Source organism: Natrix helvetica, assembly GCF_964273705.1.
Source record: "Natrix helvetica genome assembly, chromosome: 11".
Classification (NCBI taxonomy): domain Eukaryota; kingdom Metazoa; phylum Chordata; class Lepidosauria; order Squamata; family Natricidae; genus Natrix; species Natrix helvetica.
In genome coordinates this window covers 20,157,850-20,174,836 of record NC_138562.1, presented here as the reverse complement: position 1 = coordinate 20,174,836, position 16,987 = coordinate 20,157,850, and the positions used below count along the sequence as shown (strand labels likewise).

Sequence of the window (16,987 nt, the reverse complement as noted above, 5' to 3'; positions counted from 1 at the left end):
TGTCTGGATGTCTTCCTTGCAGAGAATCCTGAGTTGCTATTTTTCCATCTCTTCTCTTCCTTCTCAGCTAAAGAAGGGTAACCCACTTAAGTAGTGCATAAAACATACTTTCCTACACATCTGACTCTTAAAGAAATTAAAACAGCCAGAAGAATAGAAGGGTTGCTACTCCTGGAGTTTCACTTATCCTCAATTTTTCCTCCTTGGCTCTTCTGACTACAGCTGGGGTTCTATTAAGGTCTCTAGCCAACAAGTCACTTTTCTCTGTTTCAGAAACTGGGTATCCAGTTACGACTATGGACTGGTCATTGACGGGGCGACCCTTTCCCTGATCCTGAACCCTTCACAGGATTCCAACTTTTCCCATTACAAGAACATCTTCCTTCAGATCTGCCTGAAGTGCACCGCTGTCTTGTGCTGCCGGATGGCCCCATTGCAAAAGGCTCAGGTGCGTTGATGTCCTCTGTAAGTGGACACCTTCCTGTCCCAACAGAACCTTGCAAGGAGACATCCCTTCTTCAGTGTGAATTCTGGAAGACACCTCTTTTGGGAAGCCAATGACCATAAATATCTGGTCTGTTCTTGAGTTTGGTGTTCAGGGTGGTGCAGTCCTCGGGAAGCCCGCTCAACGTTGGGTGAGGAATATCTCAACCAACCTATCCTGATCAACCATCCATCTCTCTCCCGTAGATCGTCCGCATGGTGAAGAATTCCAAAGGCAGTCCCATCACGCTGGCTGTTGGAGATGGCGCCAATGATGTCAGCATGATTTTGGAAGCTCACGTGGGCATCGGTAAGGGATGCTTCAACCCACAATGGGATCTTCTCCCTCTGGGAGTGTGTTGGTCAAAAGCAGGAGTGTCCAAACATGGCAACTTTACGAGTTGTGGACTCCAACTCCCAGAATTCTGGGACTTGAAGTCCAGAAGTCTTAAAAGTCGCCTAGGTTGAGAAACACTGGACTAGGTGACCCTTCTGGTCCCTTCCAACTCTATCATTCATATCTGGCTGGGGAATTCTGGGAGTTGAAGTCTATAAGTCTTAAAGCTGCCACATTTGGAGACCCCAGGTCAAAGAAACCAGCACACATGAGCTCCACGACATACAGGAGCCAGGCTGAGAGAGCTTTTATAAACATCTGGTTGATCCGGATATTGAGGCCTCTGATGTGCAAGGTTGACCCTGCTCCATTCTTCTCCTCGTCCAGGTATCAAGGGAAAAGAGGGACGCCAAGCTGCCCGGAACAGCGACTATGCCATCCCCAAGTTTAAACACTTGAAAAGACTTCTCTTGGCTCACGGGCATTTGTATTATGTCCGAATATCCCACCTTGTACAGTATTTCTTCTATAAGGTAAAGGGAATGACCAATTGGTGGGGGGGGGGGGTAAGGAGAAGGCAGGTGGGTGGGACTATGCCATTGCCAGTCCTTGGGGGGTGGGGATGCTCAGCAGAAGGTTAGTGGGGAAGCAAAACACTCTTGGGAGGAGGGGGCAGAACCAGCAATGTCCTTGGGGGAGGGGGCAAAATGGGAATGATGGTGGACAGAAGGATGGAGTGCAAGACCCACCCTTTCCGTACATCACATTGATGTTCAGTTACTCCATTCCACAGGTAGTCCTTAACTTAGGACCAGTTGCTTAGCAGACTCCATTGCAGTCATAACTTGAGGACTATTTCTAGTCTCTCTTCTCTGTTCTCTGTTCTGTTCTCTATTCATTCTCCATTCTCTCTTCTCTTCTCTACTTGTTTTATTCTCCATTCTACTCTACTCTACTCCACAAAAGGTACATAGAGAAAAGTCCAATGCAAAAGATGACCTAGTAAAGAATAACAAATGAAGAGAATTGAGAAATGGTTTACCTAAAAACCTAAGCACCATCCGCCATCATGCCAATTTGATGGGAATTCACAGCCAAAGTGGGATAGAATATATATTTAAAGGCTTCTGACTCTCAGTTGCAAAATGCAACAAGACCATCTGATTTACATCATCTGGTTTTCTTACTAACACGTTTTTTTTTCTCTCTCTCTCTCTTTCCTCCCCCTCCCCCATTTATTTTAGAACCTTTGCTTCATTTTCCCACAGTTTTTGTATCAGTTTTTCTGTGGCTTTTCACAACAGGTAGGTGTATGTCGTTATTGACGTTGTGTATCAAAGCCAGCTGCTTAATGATTGTTCAAAGAAACTAGGGCCAAAGTAATTTTTTTGTCACATCCCATCGTAGAAGCTACAAAGGCTGTACTACCCCTCCGTTCACACAATCACATTTTAGGAGCTGGGCAGCCGTCTTGCATTTACGACTGGCTGCAGCGTCTCATGGTGATGTGATCACGTTGTGCAACCTGTTTTGCCATTTTCCCATGCCATGGATGCCCATTTCATAAGCCGGATTTGGACTTGACAATGAGATGGATCACTTACCACATGATTCATCAATCGATTAATAGATTAACAGTTGGAAGGGGACCTTGTAGGTCATCTAATCCTGCTCAAGCAGGAGACCCTACACCATTTCTGACAGGTGGCAGTCCAGTCTCTTCTTGAAAGCCTCCAGATGGAGCTCCCATGACTTCCGAAGGCAACTTCCGTTCCATGGGTTGATGGTTCTCACTGTCAGAAAGTTCCTCCTTATTTCCAGGTTGAATCTCTCCTTGGTCAGTTTCCACCCATTGTTCCTTCAGGTGCCTTGGAGAATAGCTTGATCCCCTCTGCTCTATGGCAGCCCCTCAACACTGCTATCATGCCTCCCCTGGTCCTTCCCTTCACTGGATTCATTTAACAACCGTCTTAAAACAGTTATAAGATCGTGCCCGGTCACACGGGGATTCCACAATTGCAACAACTTTAACAACCAAAATTCCAGGATCAATAGTGACCATCAATCAAGGGCCACCTGTAATTTGGGGCGACAAAATTCTTGTTCCCTTCGGGGACTTGGTGTTAATTTTGAGAAGGAGAGCCAGTCTGTATCCCTTCCCAGTTTGGACGACTGGGAGAAGCAGCTCTCTCCAGTTGTATGAATCACGCCTTTCATTTTGTCTCTTTTTTTTTAATGGTTCCTCTTGCCAAGCCCAGAGAAGGTGGTCCTTCAGCCTCCCTCTTTGTCCTGCAAAAATGCAGCTGCTGTCAACCTCCCTCTCTCTCTCTGCCCTCCCACCCTCTCTCCTTTTGGAGAAAAAAGGCACACACACACACACACACACACACACCAGTAACAAAAGAATCCCCTTTCAACCCAAACCACTTCTGCATTGAACTGACTCTCCTGCAAAGGGCAGGTGTGAACGGATGAACGGGGGCCGTTGTGTGTATATGGGGGGGGGGAAGCCCGAGTGAATCCAGGTTTGAACTATTGTTTCCTGAACGAGCAAGCCACCGCCGTTTCATTTTGCAGCTGTCCCCATCGTCCTTGGATGGTGGAAGTGGCCTGCAGCTGCCCTGGAAGGCTTCACTTTTTGGCTCCTTTCACCCAGAAGGAGTCCTCCTCCTCCTGCCTGCCCGATTGTCCCCCTTAGGTGAGGCCCACTGGAGCTGCCTCATTAGCCAGGGCTTGCCAACGAGAGCCATTGTTGCAGAAGACTCTCATTCGGGAGGAAATAATGAGCCAACAGATGGAAATAATGAGCCAACAGCTCCACCGGGTCGTGTCCTGGCGTGTTTGGTCCAGCTGGACTCAACAAGAGGGAATTGGTTTTGTCTTTCCAGGTCTCGAGACGTTGCAAGTGGGACGGAACAATGCAAACCCAATTTGCTTTGGTTGCTTTGACTCATTCCTCAAAAAGTTTCAAGGCGTTTTGCCCAAAACAAAAATAACCGTCACAAGAGTCAAGATGTGACGTTGCTGATGAATCGTTGTGTGTGTGTGTCTATGCTAAGAAATGAGTGTATGTGTTGGAGACAACTTTTGTATTTTTCTCACACCTTTTTGCCCTGGAGATTTCAAGAAACCATGAATGGGCCTTATCATCCTTTATTCAATAAATCTGATTACACACACACACACACACACACACACACACACACACACTTGTTCAATACTAATTGGAAGACAGGATGGTCAAATAACTATATTCCCATACTTATTTGACCACCTTGGATCTGGGTGAGAGCAAAGTCTTAAATCAACCACAGAAAATGATCTTCTGCTCAACTCCTCCTCTTTCTCCCTCCAGCCTCTCTATGATGCAGCTTACCTGACTATGTTCAACATCTGCTTCACCTCTCTGCCAATCGTGGCCTACAGTCTCCTGGAACAGCATGTCCCTATTGATGTACTGATGACTTTCCCAAAGTTGTATCTGTGAGTATGAGATGATGATGATGATTTTCTTCTTCTTCTTCTTCTTCTTCTTCTTCTTCTTCTTCTTCTTCTTCTTCTTCTTCTTCTTCTTCTTCTTCTTCTTCTTCTTCTTCTTCTTCTTCTTCTTCTTCTCCTTCTCCTTCTCCTTCTCCTTCTCCTTCTCCTTCTCCTTCTCCTTCTCCTTCTCCTTCTCCTTCTCCTTCTCCTTCTCCTTCTCCTTCTCCTTCTCCTTCTCCTTCTCCTTCTCCTTCTCCTTCTCCTTCTCCTTCTCCTTCTCCTTCTCCTTCTCCTTCTCCTTCTCCTTCTCCTTCTCCTTCTCCTTCTCCTTCTCCTTCTCCTTCTCCTTCTCCTTCTCCTTCTCCTTCTCCTTCTCCTTCTCCTTCTCCTTCTCCTTCTCCTTCTCCTTCTCCTTCTCCTTCTCCTCCTCCTCCTCCTCCTCCTCCTCCTCCTCCTCCTCCTCCTCCTCCTCCTCCTCCTGTCAATCTTGCAGGTAAGGAGAGAGTTCCAAAGTGGGGATTTGGTCTTATTTCACTGAACCCTTTGCTCAAGGTCTTTCTGGTCTGCTTCATTTCTCCATTTGAAGTCTTTTTTTTCTGGATGCAGCTTGCATTTCTGATGTCCTGGCCTGTATTTGAGGTCCAAAATTTGTGTTTTTCTCGGTAGGAATGTTTCCGACAACGCCATGCTCCAGTTGAAACCTTTTGTCTACTGGACCTTCCTGGGCCTTTTTGACGGCTGCGTCTTTTTTTTCGGTGCTTATTTCCTTTTTCAATCTGCCTCTATCGAGGACAACGGAAAGGTGAGGCCTGAAAAGACCTAATCCTTTGCAATAGCGACTGGTGTGCATTTGTGTGCGCGCTTCGGTGTGTGTGTGTGTTTTTATGCAGCAGCAAAGGCTATCATGTCACCTCTGTCTCTTTGATGCTTCTCTAAAGGAGGAATCACCCAGCCAAATGATCCTTGTGGCTGCATCTTACAAACACACAAAATGGGTTTATTTTAACCTGTATTTATTTTAACAGGCACTGTTGTCTTCCAGGCAGTATCCAGCAGTATTTTTTAATTGCAAGTTTTGTCATTGTGTTTTTCAGATGGCAGGACTTTGGACGTTTGGGACAATGGTTTTCACTGTCTTGGTCTTCACAGTCACACTAAAGGTTAGCTTTCTTCTTCTTCTTTTTTATTATTATTATTATTCTTAAAAATACTCACTTTTGACAGGCTGCATCTGATATTATAGATCTTGGTGAGATTAAGTGCTTGCCCTGATCTGAGTGACACCTGCCCGCAAGGCCAACTAGGTGACAGGAACAGCCAACTCATCTTGAAGGGACCAGATTGGAAGTGGTGGTGGTTTTGATTAGGATCAATAAAAATCAGCGCAATATGAATTTGAGATAGGAATTAGAGGCTGCCCCAAAGAAGAGGGAGTCAAGCTATTCTCCAAAGCACCTGAGGGCAGGACAAGAAGCAATGGGTGGAAACTAATCCAGGAGAGAAGCAACCTAAAACTAAGGAGAAATTTCCTGACAGTGAGGACAATTAATCAGTGGAACAGAAGTTGCCTCCAGAAGTTATGAATTCCCAAACACTGGAAATTTTTAAGAAGAGATGGGACAACCATTTCTCTGAAATGGTATAGAATTTTGTGCTTGAGCAGGAGGTTGGATTAGAAGACCTCCAAGATCCCTTCCAACTCTATTCTTCTCTTATTTTTAGTTGTGAATGCTCCAATACTGGAAGTTTTTAAGAAGAGACTGGACAACCATTTGTCTGGAAAGGCAGACGGTTTCCTGCCTAAGCAGGGGGTTGGACTAGAAGACCTCCAAGGTCCCTTCCAACTTTGTTATTCTATTCTAATGTTGAATTTCTTGTCTCTTTCTTTTATTCATAGCTGGCATTAGACACTCGGTTCTGGACATGGATGAACCATTTTGTCATCTGGGGCTCCTTAATTTTCTACGTCTTTTTCTCCTTCTTCTGGGGAGGCATCATTTGGTAAGCATGCCAAGACTTCACAGTTTCCCCAACACAGCACGAGGGGGTCCCTTTGCACAACTCCTCTGCAGAGTCCTAAACTTTAAGCCAAAGTCACTTCGAAACAGATGGGCACCCTGACTTTAATAAGCATAAACTATCTCTGGGGTTTATTGGGGGACGCGGTGGCTCAGTGGCTAAAACGCTGAGCTTGTGGATCAGAAAGGTCGGCAGTTTGGCAGTTCGAATCCCTAGCGCCGCATAACGGAGTGAGCTCCCGTGACTTGTCCCAGCTTCTGCCAACCTAGCAGTTCGAAAGGGCGTAAAAATGCAAATAAAAAATGGGGAACCACTTTCGGTGGGAAGGTAACGGTGTTCCGTGCGCCTTCGGTGTTGAGTCCTGCCGGCCACATGACCACGGAGACGTCTTTGGACAGCACTGGCTCTTCGGCTTTGAAACGGAGATGAGCAGCGCCCCCTGGAGTCAGGAACGACTAGAACATATGTGTGAGGGGAAACTTATCTCTGGGATTTAGAAGAAATGTTGGAGGTGACCGTTTTTCTTTCCTCCTCAAAAATGACCTCCAAATTGAAATGTCTTCAGAGATGACCATCTTAGAAGGTTGGGCTGGGGGAATGTGTCATCTTCATGGGGCCCACAAGAGAAACATCCCAACCAGATGAGCGAATTCTACTTTAATGTAAAACCAGAGTACAGAATCTGCGGCTATGTTCCCGCCACCTCTTTTACAGCCTGAAAAACTAGGGAGGGTCTCTTATGAGGTTTTCCCCCTACCCACTCTACAGCTGCAGGCAATTCTGTCTCTTATCTGACCTCGTGGGGTGAACCAGACAGGAAGCAGATGAGTGGATTCTGCTTTAACACAAAGCGACCTGGACTGAAGCTTTCAGTTCTCCCGCCGTCTCTTTCACGGCCTGAGGAACTAGGGAAGGTCTACAGCTGCAGGCTATGCTTTCTCTTCTCCGGCCATTCCCTTGACCGGGTCTCTTGGCCTGGTCTCCCCCCACACCTTTGCAGAAGGGGATGAGTGAATTCAGGGTAGGGCAGGTGGGCCTGGAATCTTGACCCCAGTTCCTCGCACCATGGACTCGTAATTGTCATAACCACCCCGACTGATGCAAACCTGTTTGGCTCAGATGCAGAACTGATGCATATGTCTCTCTGTTTTGTTTTTCCCTCCTCCCTTCGTCTCTCTCTCTCACACACACACACGCACACACACGCACACACACACACACACACACACACACACACACACTCATTCTCTCTCTCCCTTTCCCTCCCTGCCTCCATCTCTCTCTCTGCGTCCCTCTCATTCTCTCTCCCTCCCTCTCTCTCCCTCTCTCTCATTCTCCCTCTCTCTCTCTCTCTCTCTCTCATTCTCCCTCTCTCTCCCTCTCTCATTCTCTCCCTCTCTCTCATTTTCCCTGTCTCCCTCTCTCTCATTCTCCCTCTCATTCTCTCCCTCTCTCTCATTCTCTCTCTCCCTCTCTCTCGTTGTCTCTCCCTCCTTCCTCTCTCCATCTCTCTTTCATTCTCTCTCTCCCCCTTCCTCTGTCCATCCTCTCCCTCCCTCTCATTCTCTCTCTATCCCTCCCTTCCTCCCCGCTCTCTCCCTTCTTCCTCTCCTCCCAGGCCTTTCTTGAAGCAACAAAGGATGCACCATGTTTTCGCCCAGCTGCTGTCCTTTGCCTCTTCCTGGCTGACGATTTTCTGCCTGATCTTCGTCTCCCTCCTCCCGGAGGTCATCGGCCTCGTCTTTAGACACCTGAAAAAGAAAAGCAGCGAGGTAAGAGTGGAGCAGAAAACCTGCGAAGTCGAAGAATGGATCCCACTCTTCTAAGGCCAGGCTTCGAGCGAAACCACAGACAGGCTCCCTGCGGTTGTTGTGTTTTCTGAAACAAAATCTTTCGTTTTTTTTTACTTTCTCTTGAATGTTCATACAATTTCTCACCTGGTTCAACTCGAGCTACAGCGGAAAATCCACAGAAGGGGAGCTAGTGTTTAGCAGTCTGCGGAGGGCTCCGTGCAAAAGAAATAATAATCTCCTCATCTTTTGGTCTGAAGATAGGTCCACCATGTCATCGTGGGAGAATCCATCCCGATCAGGACTGGTCTGAAATGGGAGAGGTTTTATTTTCCCCAGATCTTACATTTGGCCAAACCTCCCATTTCGGTCTCTGCCTCCTAGGGAACTTCAGTGGGAACCCAGCACGGGGGTAGATATTTCTCCGTCATGCGTTGTTTTAAAGGCAGATGAATTTAGTCTAGGAGGCCCTCAATGCCTTGTTTTTTCTCTCTCCTCCTGCAGGATATCCATTCCCCAAAACGTGCCGGTTGAATTTTTAAAGCTGGTCTCCTTAGGGGGGAGCTAAATTTCTCACCATCTCATGCTTTGCCATGTGCATGGACGCTTGAGTCTCAGTTGAAGAGTCTCTTGCCTGGGTTCCTGGTCTGTGTGGCTCAAGCTGCCTTTTGAAGCCAAACTTATTTTATTTTTTCTAGACAAGGAACCCAAGAGAAGCTGGTTTATCCATTCTGAAACTTAGGAGCCTAGTTAAGGCTGAGACATTGATTGAGGTTCTTCTCCAGCCTTATCTGGAGTTGGAGGGATAAAGAGGTTACGCCTGACCTTGGTTTGAGGCAAGGCAGGTAGTGTGACCAATTGGGGGGTCACACCTGAGAAGGGAGAAAGGAGGAGAGGCCAGTTAAGTTGTGGATAGGGAAAAGCTTGACACTGAAATCTTAACTGGGATTTTGCTAAACTCAGATTGACGTTTTCATATCAGTCCTGTTACAATGTTGGTTTGTGGTTTGTGGTGCTGTGGTTTCTGCCCACACCGGGGCACGAATTTAGGATATTATTATTTTGTCTTATAAAGTTTTGCAGTTGGGCTTCTCCAGGGGGATTTGTCCATTCAAAGTGTTTGAAGGGGTCTTTTGGGGGGAAGGGAGGGTGGGTTGATTACAGGGCGTTGTAAAACCGAAACCTGTGTTTTTTGTGTTGGCTTGTAATGTAGTTTTTTTCAGTAAACTTTACACACAGAATATGTCAGAAGAGTAGTTTTTGCTAGAGTTTACGATAAAAATATATGTAGCCACCCAACTTCTCTAACCGAAGGCAAAAGCAGCAAAAAACTGTAAAACAGGAAGGGGGACAGCAAAGTGGAAACACACACACATATGAATTAAGGTTATGAAAGGAGACTACGCTGTGGTCCTATCTCCTCTTCCTGGAGACAGTGCCTATTTCCTCACATTTTAAAATCTGAACACAGGCAAGAGAGGAAGGGAGGGTGGATGAGGATGCAACACCAGGTTGCAAAATTGGCCAATGGAGCAACGAGAGACGTTTCCCGTCCCTTTCTAAAACTATTTCCAGTTGGGTTGGGATGACCTCCTGGTGGGAGTTATGCATGAAAGGGAGGGTCCCTTGCCTGACACCTTCCTTGGTGGACCCACTGTGGCCTGAAAGTGAGGGTGTCCACCAGTGAGGAGGTTTTTCAGACAGTCTCTGGAGTCCCAAAGGTTCCCTTTTTGCACAAGGCAACTAGACTTTCTTGGGGGTTTTTTTTTCCCCTTTGGAAGTTTCGCTTATCATCCAAGAAGCTTCTTCTGGTTTTTTTGAAGTTAGAATTGAAGAAGCAAAATGTTTTCAAAGGGAAAAACAACCAAGGAAGTCCAGCTGCCTTTGGACCGGTTCGAGCGAACTGGATGCTAATTTTACATCTGGTTTGCCAAATCGGGAGTTGCAAGGACTGGCTGACCCCATCCACCCCACCCCTCCCAGGAGTCTCCACACGGCCCGTTTTGGAAGTCAGGTAAGTGCAGGGCCCGCGCGGAGGCTCTGAGAGGGCGGGAAAAGAGTCTGGAAATGAGCTCATTTCTGGCCTCCAGAGGCCCAGGGAAGGCCATTTTTGACCTCCCGGAGGCTCAACTAAAAGCTCCGCAGCCTGGGGAGGGAGAAACCACCCCTCCCCCACCATGGTACAGGAGGCCAAGTAGGCCACGCCCACCATGGCCACGCCCACCCAGCAACTGGGCAGAGAACCCATTGCTGAAATTTTTGATTCCCACCCTTGCCTTTGGGACAACCATGTCCTGGATGATGGAGAATTCCCCGTAGCCTCTGTAACCAAATACAGGAGGACAGATCTCCTGAACTTTAAATAGAGCCTCCCTGTCCAAGAGCATGCATTCCCAGGCAGGGGACGCCTCCAACGCCTAGCTTCCCATTTGACTGACTGCTCCAAAACTCTGCTTTTGCAAGAGGATTAAATTCTCAAGTTTGACTACGCCAAGAGAAGGAACACGGTGCAGAAAAAGACCCATTATTTCTCCTTTTTAAAAAAAAACAAAATGGCCATTGTGATGCCATAGTTACTGACAGCCTTCCTATCAAAAGCTACCTGCCCCCCCCCATCCCTAACCTTTCTCACACCTCCTTTCCATTCTCAACTTGTATTATCAGTACTTTTCCACCATTAAAAAAAATGCACTGGAGTAAAAAAAAAAAAACTAATTTGTAATATATTATTTTGTGCTCTGCCTTTTCCAGCTGCCTGATTTTCTCTCTCTCTGTCTCTGTGTCTCCAATTTCCCACTTTCCTTTTGTCTCGTCGCGAACCAGGTAACCCGGCGTCTTCCTTCCTCGGGAACATCTACTATCTTCGTCCTCTCTCAAACCTCCAGTAATCACAGTTTCTCTGAATGAATAAGGTGATTTTCTTCTTTTTTAATAAGCTGCCATTCTCCGCCAGTTCTCTCCTTTGCTTTCTTTCCGGGGCGTCTGACCTTTTGATAATGCGCTTATCTGTCTCCCATGCATTCTGCTTTTCTTTTCTTTTTCCCCCTTTTTCTTATTTTTTATTTTTTTTAAAGAAGGAACACATCATATATTCCAAAGCTCTGCTTAATTGCCCTTCCTTTCCCCGCCCCTCCCAAATCTCCGCCATCTCCCTGCTCGTGTCGCCGTTGATCTGGCTGCCATTTTGGAGGGTTGTTGAAAAATCATAAAATTGCAATTCCAACAACTGTGAGAAGCAGCCCACCCCCTGCTCTGGTTTGCCAAAATTTGGTGTTCTGCTTGGTTTTGCTCCCAAATCCCCACTGGGGATCAGTCCAAGATTACTTATTTTCAAGTAAGAAGCAGAGGTGGTGTTTTAAGATGATGGAAATGATGGGACCACTCCAGGATGAAAAGCTAACATTACCTTAGCACTTAGCCTTTAGACTTAGAGACCGCTTCACAATGCTTTCCAGCCCTCTCTAAGCGGTTTACAGAGTCAGCTTCTTGCCCCCAACAATTTGGGTCCTCATTCTACCAATCACGGAAGGTTGGAAGGCTGAGTCAACCTTGAGCTAGTGAGAACCGAACTCCTGGCAGTAGGCAGAATTAGCCGCAATTCTGCATTCTAAGAATAAAGGGAGGGAGGGGAGGGAGGGAGGGAGGGAGGAAGGACGGAAGGAAGGAAGGGAAGGGAAGGAAGGAAGGAAGGAAGGAAGGAAGGAAGGAAGGAAGGAAGGAAGGAAGGAAGGAAGGAAGGAAGATAGCAATAGCACTTAGACTTATATACCGCTTCACAGTACTTTCCAGCCCTCTCTAAGCGGCTTACACAGTCAGCATCTTTTCCCCCAACAATCTGTATCCTCATTTTACCCACCTCGGAAGGATGGAAGGCTGAGTCAACCTTGAGCCTGATGGGATTCGATCAGCCAAAGTGCTGGCAGACGGCAGTCAGCAGAAGTAGCCTGCAGTACCGCACTCTAACCACTGCGCCATCTTAGCATTCTGGAAGCCTTTCTTTAAAAAATGGGGAGGGGGCTTCGCTGGTTGAAAGGTAGCCCAGCAAGGCATGGACAGAAGCTTTTCACCTGGATGGAGTAGTTTGCCAAGACTGGATTCCTAACATCCAGTGGGCTACCTGCGCCTTCTCCTTCAGCACCTGGAGACACCCTCCTCACTGATTTCGGCTCTGTGAAATTGTGAGAAGTTACATCAAGAATCCTTCCGATAAGCAAAGTGAGGTTTTGCCCGCATTCAGAAGTGTTGCTCAACACCGTCTGAATACAATGGTTTGCTTGTAGTCCAGCTGCCCGTGGAGCAAAGGTAGGTTTGCAGGAGCCCAAAGGTATTGTCCCAAAACTGTGAGTAGAAGATTGCTGGTGGTTTTTAGTAGAGATGGGCTATAGATGGTTGGCATGATTCAACCAGCAAGTTGCAAGTTCCAGAATAAACCTCTTGAATTAACTTGACTCAGTTGCATGTCCTGTTCTGGAGAAATGCACTGTTGTGGCCCACCAGCGGCCAGCAGAGCTGGAAGCAGATTCGGACAGTGAGGAGGAACATGGGCCAGTCCTTGTCATGCTTTGTTGTGAACTAGTCAGCTCCTGTTAAGCTGCTATCTAGCCATGCTGGATTGGGCTCCATCCGAAAGGAAGGGAGATGGACTATTGGGGAAAGCTCATCATTTCTGCCCTGATAAGAACTCAAGATATCTAAACTCTTGGTTTTCTGGTCCAGTATTTCTCAACTTCAGCGGCTTTAAGATGGGTGGACTTCAACTCCCAGAATTCTCTAGCTGGCTGCCTGGGGAATTCTGGGAGTTGAAGTCCACCCATCTTTGAAGCTGCTGAGGTTGAGAAACACTGTCCTGGCCTTTTGTTGAACCAGGAAGCTCTTCCCATCCAAACAAAAAGCAAAGTGGCTACCAAGGATCTCATGGTGATTCAAGATCTTCACATACATTCCCTGATCCAAGCAAAAGGTCGATCTTGTTCTGGCCCACCAGTGGCCAGTGGATCTGGCAGCAGAGTCAGACAGTGAGGAGGTTGGGGAGAAATATGGGCCAGTCCTGGAGTCTGGGGAAGGCTTTGTGTCGGAGGCAGAGACAGGGCTGAGGCGGTCTGGCAGTTCTCAGCTGCCTTCGGAGCCAGACATCAGTGAGGCAGAGGAACAGCTGGGGCCTGTTCCCAGTGGGCGCATGCGCAGAGCTGCCAGAAGAAAAGAAGAATTCAGAAATCAGGGTCGACTTGGGAGTAAAGCCACAGGTGGACGGTGAATGGCCCCTCCCATAGGAAATAAAAGAGGAGCGAAAGGGGAGGGGGCTTTTGCAGGAAACAATTCGTTCGTTGGGTCGTTAGATTCATTTCAGGAGTGTGAAGATCTGTCCGTGAATCTCAGAGACTCTCTGCCCAAACTTTCCTTGCACAGCACCTCATTTGGGAAATATTGATATGGCAGCTTTCCAAGCTAGATAAGGTCTGTGGTCATAAATTCACCTTTGAAGGACTGTTTGCCAGGCCTTGGCTGAGTGGGAATGAGAGGAAGTCACATTCGTTTAATAAAAGGGGTTTTTGTCGGGACCAGGACTCTGCTTCATGTTTTTTGGGGAAGCTGGGTCAGAACAACATTTTCAAACATCGTTGTGGGTTTCTCTTCTCCTTAACCATGCATTTTTACTTCCCTTTAGTTTCACACCGAGGAACCAAATGTGTTTTTCAATGCTAAACCTCCCCACTTAAAAGAGAAGTGCCCACTCAACATTCTTTATTTTATTTTTGCCTCGCTCTTTGCAGAGAAGACCCCGCAGAAAAATTGCACGGGATCCAGCCCCAGCCAGGCCTTCGGTCCGGCCTCTGCTTTTAAGAACGTTCTCAGAAACGTCTAATGTATCGTAACAGGTATTCCCCTCCTCCCAAGCGGGACTCTGGAAGGCATGGAAATCAGCCCGCGATTCCTGGAATCCGTTGAATTCTCAAGACGATTCTAGATGTGATTCTTTAATCTCAGCTCTCATGATCCTCTCTGAGCCCAGCAGAACACGAGCACATCGCCTGCCCTGATTGTGTAATAAAAATTAAAATGGGAAGGGCTCATCTTCATACAGACCTGTATGGCACGGTGGAGATTGGCATCAAAATGTGCGCTGAGTTTTTGCCACCCGCGGGGGGCACATAAAAGGGGGTTTATTGGCTTCAGAAGCATGGATGTGTTCTGCTCACGGCTCAGAAGTTCAAAGGACGTGATTGTCCACTTTGGGCTGTAGGTCCCTTCTGTTTTTGATGTTTATCCTTCTACGCCAGTTCCTTAACAACCCTCCTCCTCTAGTCCTTTCGATGCCAGCTGACCATGCTCACATGGTAGTTCCAAAGTTTTGCCATCTCTAATCAAAATTAATCAAAGTGATCAAGGCCATTAAATCAAGGGGCAGCAAGATGATTAGGGGACTGAGGGCCAAAACATATGAAGAATGGTTGCAGGAATTGGGTGTGTCTAATGAAGCGAAGGACTAGGGGAGACATGATAGCAGTCTTCCAATATCTCAGGGGTTTCCCCAAAGAAGAGGGAGTCAAGCTATTCTCCAAAGCACCTGAGGGCAGGACAAGAAGCAATGGGTGGAAACTAATCAAGGAGAGAACCAACTTAAAACTAAGGAGAACTTTCCTGACAGTGAGAACAATTAATCAGTGGAACAACTTGCCTCCAGAAGTTGTGAATGCTCCAACATTGGAAGTTTTAAAGAAGATGTTGGACAACCTTTTGTCTGGAATGGTGTAGGATTTTGTGCTTGAGCAGGAGGTTGGACTAGAAGACCTCCAAGGTCCCTTCCAACTCTGTTCTTCTGTCTCTTATTTTGAAGGAAGGGGTTCAAGCTGACATCCAGCTTGGAAATACAGTTTTACTTTCTTGGTCCTTCCATGCCTGTAGCTGCTTTTTGCAAAATTGTGAGGATCTTGTGCCAGGCACCTGTGCTCTTGAGGATAGATGTGAAAGATTCCATTAGGAATCGTTTTTGGACCAAATGGTGAAAAATGGGACCACAGGGCAGAAGTAAATGATAACTATTTGAGTTTTGGCATCTAGGATGCTGCTGTGTTGGAGCTAAATTCCACAACCCTTTTCTTTTTTCATCCCATCAGAAATAAGTAGGTCCATCTGATGCTTTGTCCTTTCCAAATTCAGGGGGGTAAATTTGAGGGAGGAAGAAATAGTGAGGAATCAACCCTCCCAAAGTCAAAGGCATCCTGTTGATTTTAACAAAACAATCCAGGGTTTAGATTTGTGTCCAACTTAAAGTCAACATGTCAGTCAAGCTAAAGAGAGGTGCTGAAGTGGCCTAGAGGTGGAGCTCTCGCCTCACAATCGGAAGGCTGTGAGTTCAATCCTAGGTACAGGCAGATATTTCTCTATTTCTGGGCACGATGAGAATATATCTGCTGAAAAAATAACTCCACATTGGTGACAGGAAGGACATCCGGCCCGTAAACCCTCAGCTGCGTTCAGTTGCTCAGACTGGGGGTCATACAAAGAAGATGAAGACAGTCAAGCTAAAGATGAGCATTTCAACAGTAGCTATCATTAATTGGTTTTAGCTTTGTCCTCCAAGGACATGATCAATTTGTCTGAATCTTCTTGGGGTACACTTACCGGTCTACCTTAAAAGGAGCTAAATATAAATTGGTTTGATTGCCTGCTGGTAGCTTATATAGAAATGAAATGGGGGGGGGGGGGAAAGGCTTGATCTCTATTTTTCACTTCACATGCATTGCCTTAATCTAGAATTTGTTCCGAATTAATTACTTTCACGTAATTAAGAGAAAAAGAATGCCAAAGCTGTGACGTTGCAACTCAACTGCCCATGTTTTTCTTAGTAGATACGAACGGGGCATCTCACGCCTTAAAGATTTCCAGCTCACGCATTCGAGTTACATGATCTTTCCAAAAGGAGAAGAAGAAAAAGAATAAGCTATATAAATTGCACAACTCCTGTTCCTCCTCTGGATTAAGGTTAAATAAATAAAATGTTGGCAGAGGCAAGGAGCATGATGAAATCCATGCTGTTATTGCTTTGAGTGTGGCATGAAACATGCTGCCTAACTTTCTTATTTTGTTATATATATTGAATTTAATGATACAGAAAAGTTGTGTCTCTTCTGAACAACTAAACAAACCTTCATCTAGCATCTCTGAATCATGGTTATCTGTATCTGAGGTGGCTCAGTTTTCCTTCCTTCCTTCCTTCCTTCCTCCCCTCCCTCCCTCCCTCCTTTTCTTCCTTTCTGCCTTCCTTCCTCTTCTCCCTTCCTCTTCTCCCTGCCTTCTTTCCTCTTCTCCCTTCCTTCCTTCCTCTCCCTTCCTTCCTTTCTCTTCCCCTTTCCTTCCTCCTCTCCCTTCCTTCCTTTCTCTTCTCCCCTCCTTCCTCCTCTCCCTTCCTTCCTTCCTCTTCTCCCTTCCTTCCTCCTTTCCCTTTCTTCCTTCTTCTTTTCCCTTCCTTCCTCCTCTCCCTCCCTTCCTTTCTCCTCTCCTCTCCCTCCCTTCCTTCATCTTCTCCCTTCCTCCCTCCTCTCCCTTCCTTCTTTCCTCATCTCCCTCCCTTCCTTTCTCCTCTCCTCTCCCTCCCTTTCTTCATCTTCTCCCTTCCTTCCTCTCCCTTCCTTCCTTTCTCTTCCCCCTTCCTTCCTCCTCTCCCTCCCTTCCTTCATCTTCTCCCTTCCTTCCTCCTCTCCCTTCTTTCTTTCCTCATCTCCCTCCCTTCCTTTCTCCCTTCATTCTCTACCTTCCTTCCTTACTCCTTCCCTTCCTTCTTTCTAAGTAACTTTAGCTGCTTCAGTTTAAAGCTGTTGTAGATCTTGGCATCAGACATGGTAAAAAGTTTTGCTACTTGAGAAATTTCTAAAGCCTT

General features: G+C 46.7%; 1 protein-coding gene across 4 annotated transcripts in view; it reads left to right on the top strand.

The window, feature by feature from the left end:
* The window catches only part of ATP11C (ATPase phospholipid transporting 11C (ATP11C blood group)), a 56,560-nt gene that overhangs the window by 38,461 nt on the left and 1,112 nt on the right, over positions 1-16,987 (top strand). For 2 of the 4 annotated variants that reach the window (XM_081963773.1, XM_081963772.1), the window contains exons 20-28: positions 274-448; positions 691-793; positions 1,208-1,353; positions 2,065-2,124; positions 4,176-4,303; positions 4,967-5,102; positions 5,395-5,460; positions 6,198-6,301; positions 7,938-8,091. In XM_081963773.1, coding sequence (XP_081819899.1) covers positions 274-448; positions 691-793; positions 1,208-1,353; positions 2,065-2,124; positions 4,176-4,303; positions 4,967-5,102; positions 5,395-5,460; positions 6,198-6,301; positions 7,938-8,091 — 1,072 coding nt within the window. Of the gene's footprint in view, positions 1-273; positions 449-690; positions 794-1,207; positions 1,354-2,064; positions 2,125-4,175; positions 4,304-4,966; positions 5,103-5,394; positions 5,461-6,197; positions 6,302-7,937; positions 8,092-10,932; positions 11,022-13,880; positions 13,986-16,987 lie in introns of all 4 variants that reach the window. The other 2 variants (XM_081963774.1, XM_081963775.1) reach the window with 2 other exon arrangements.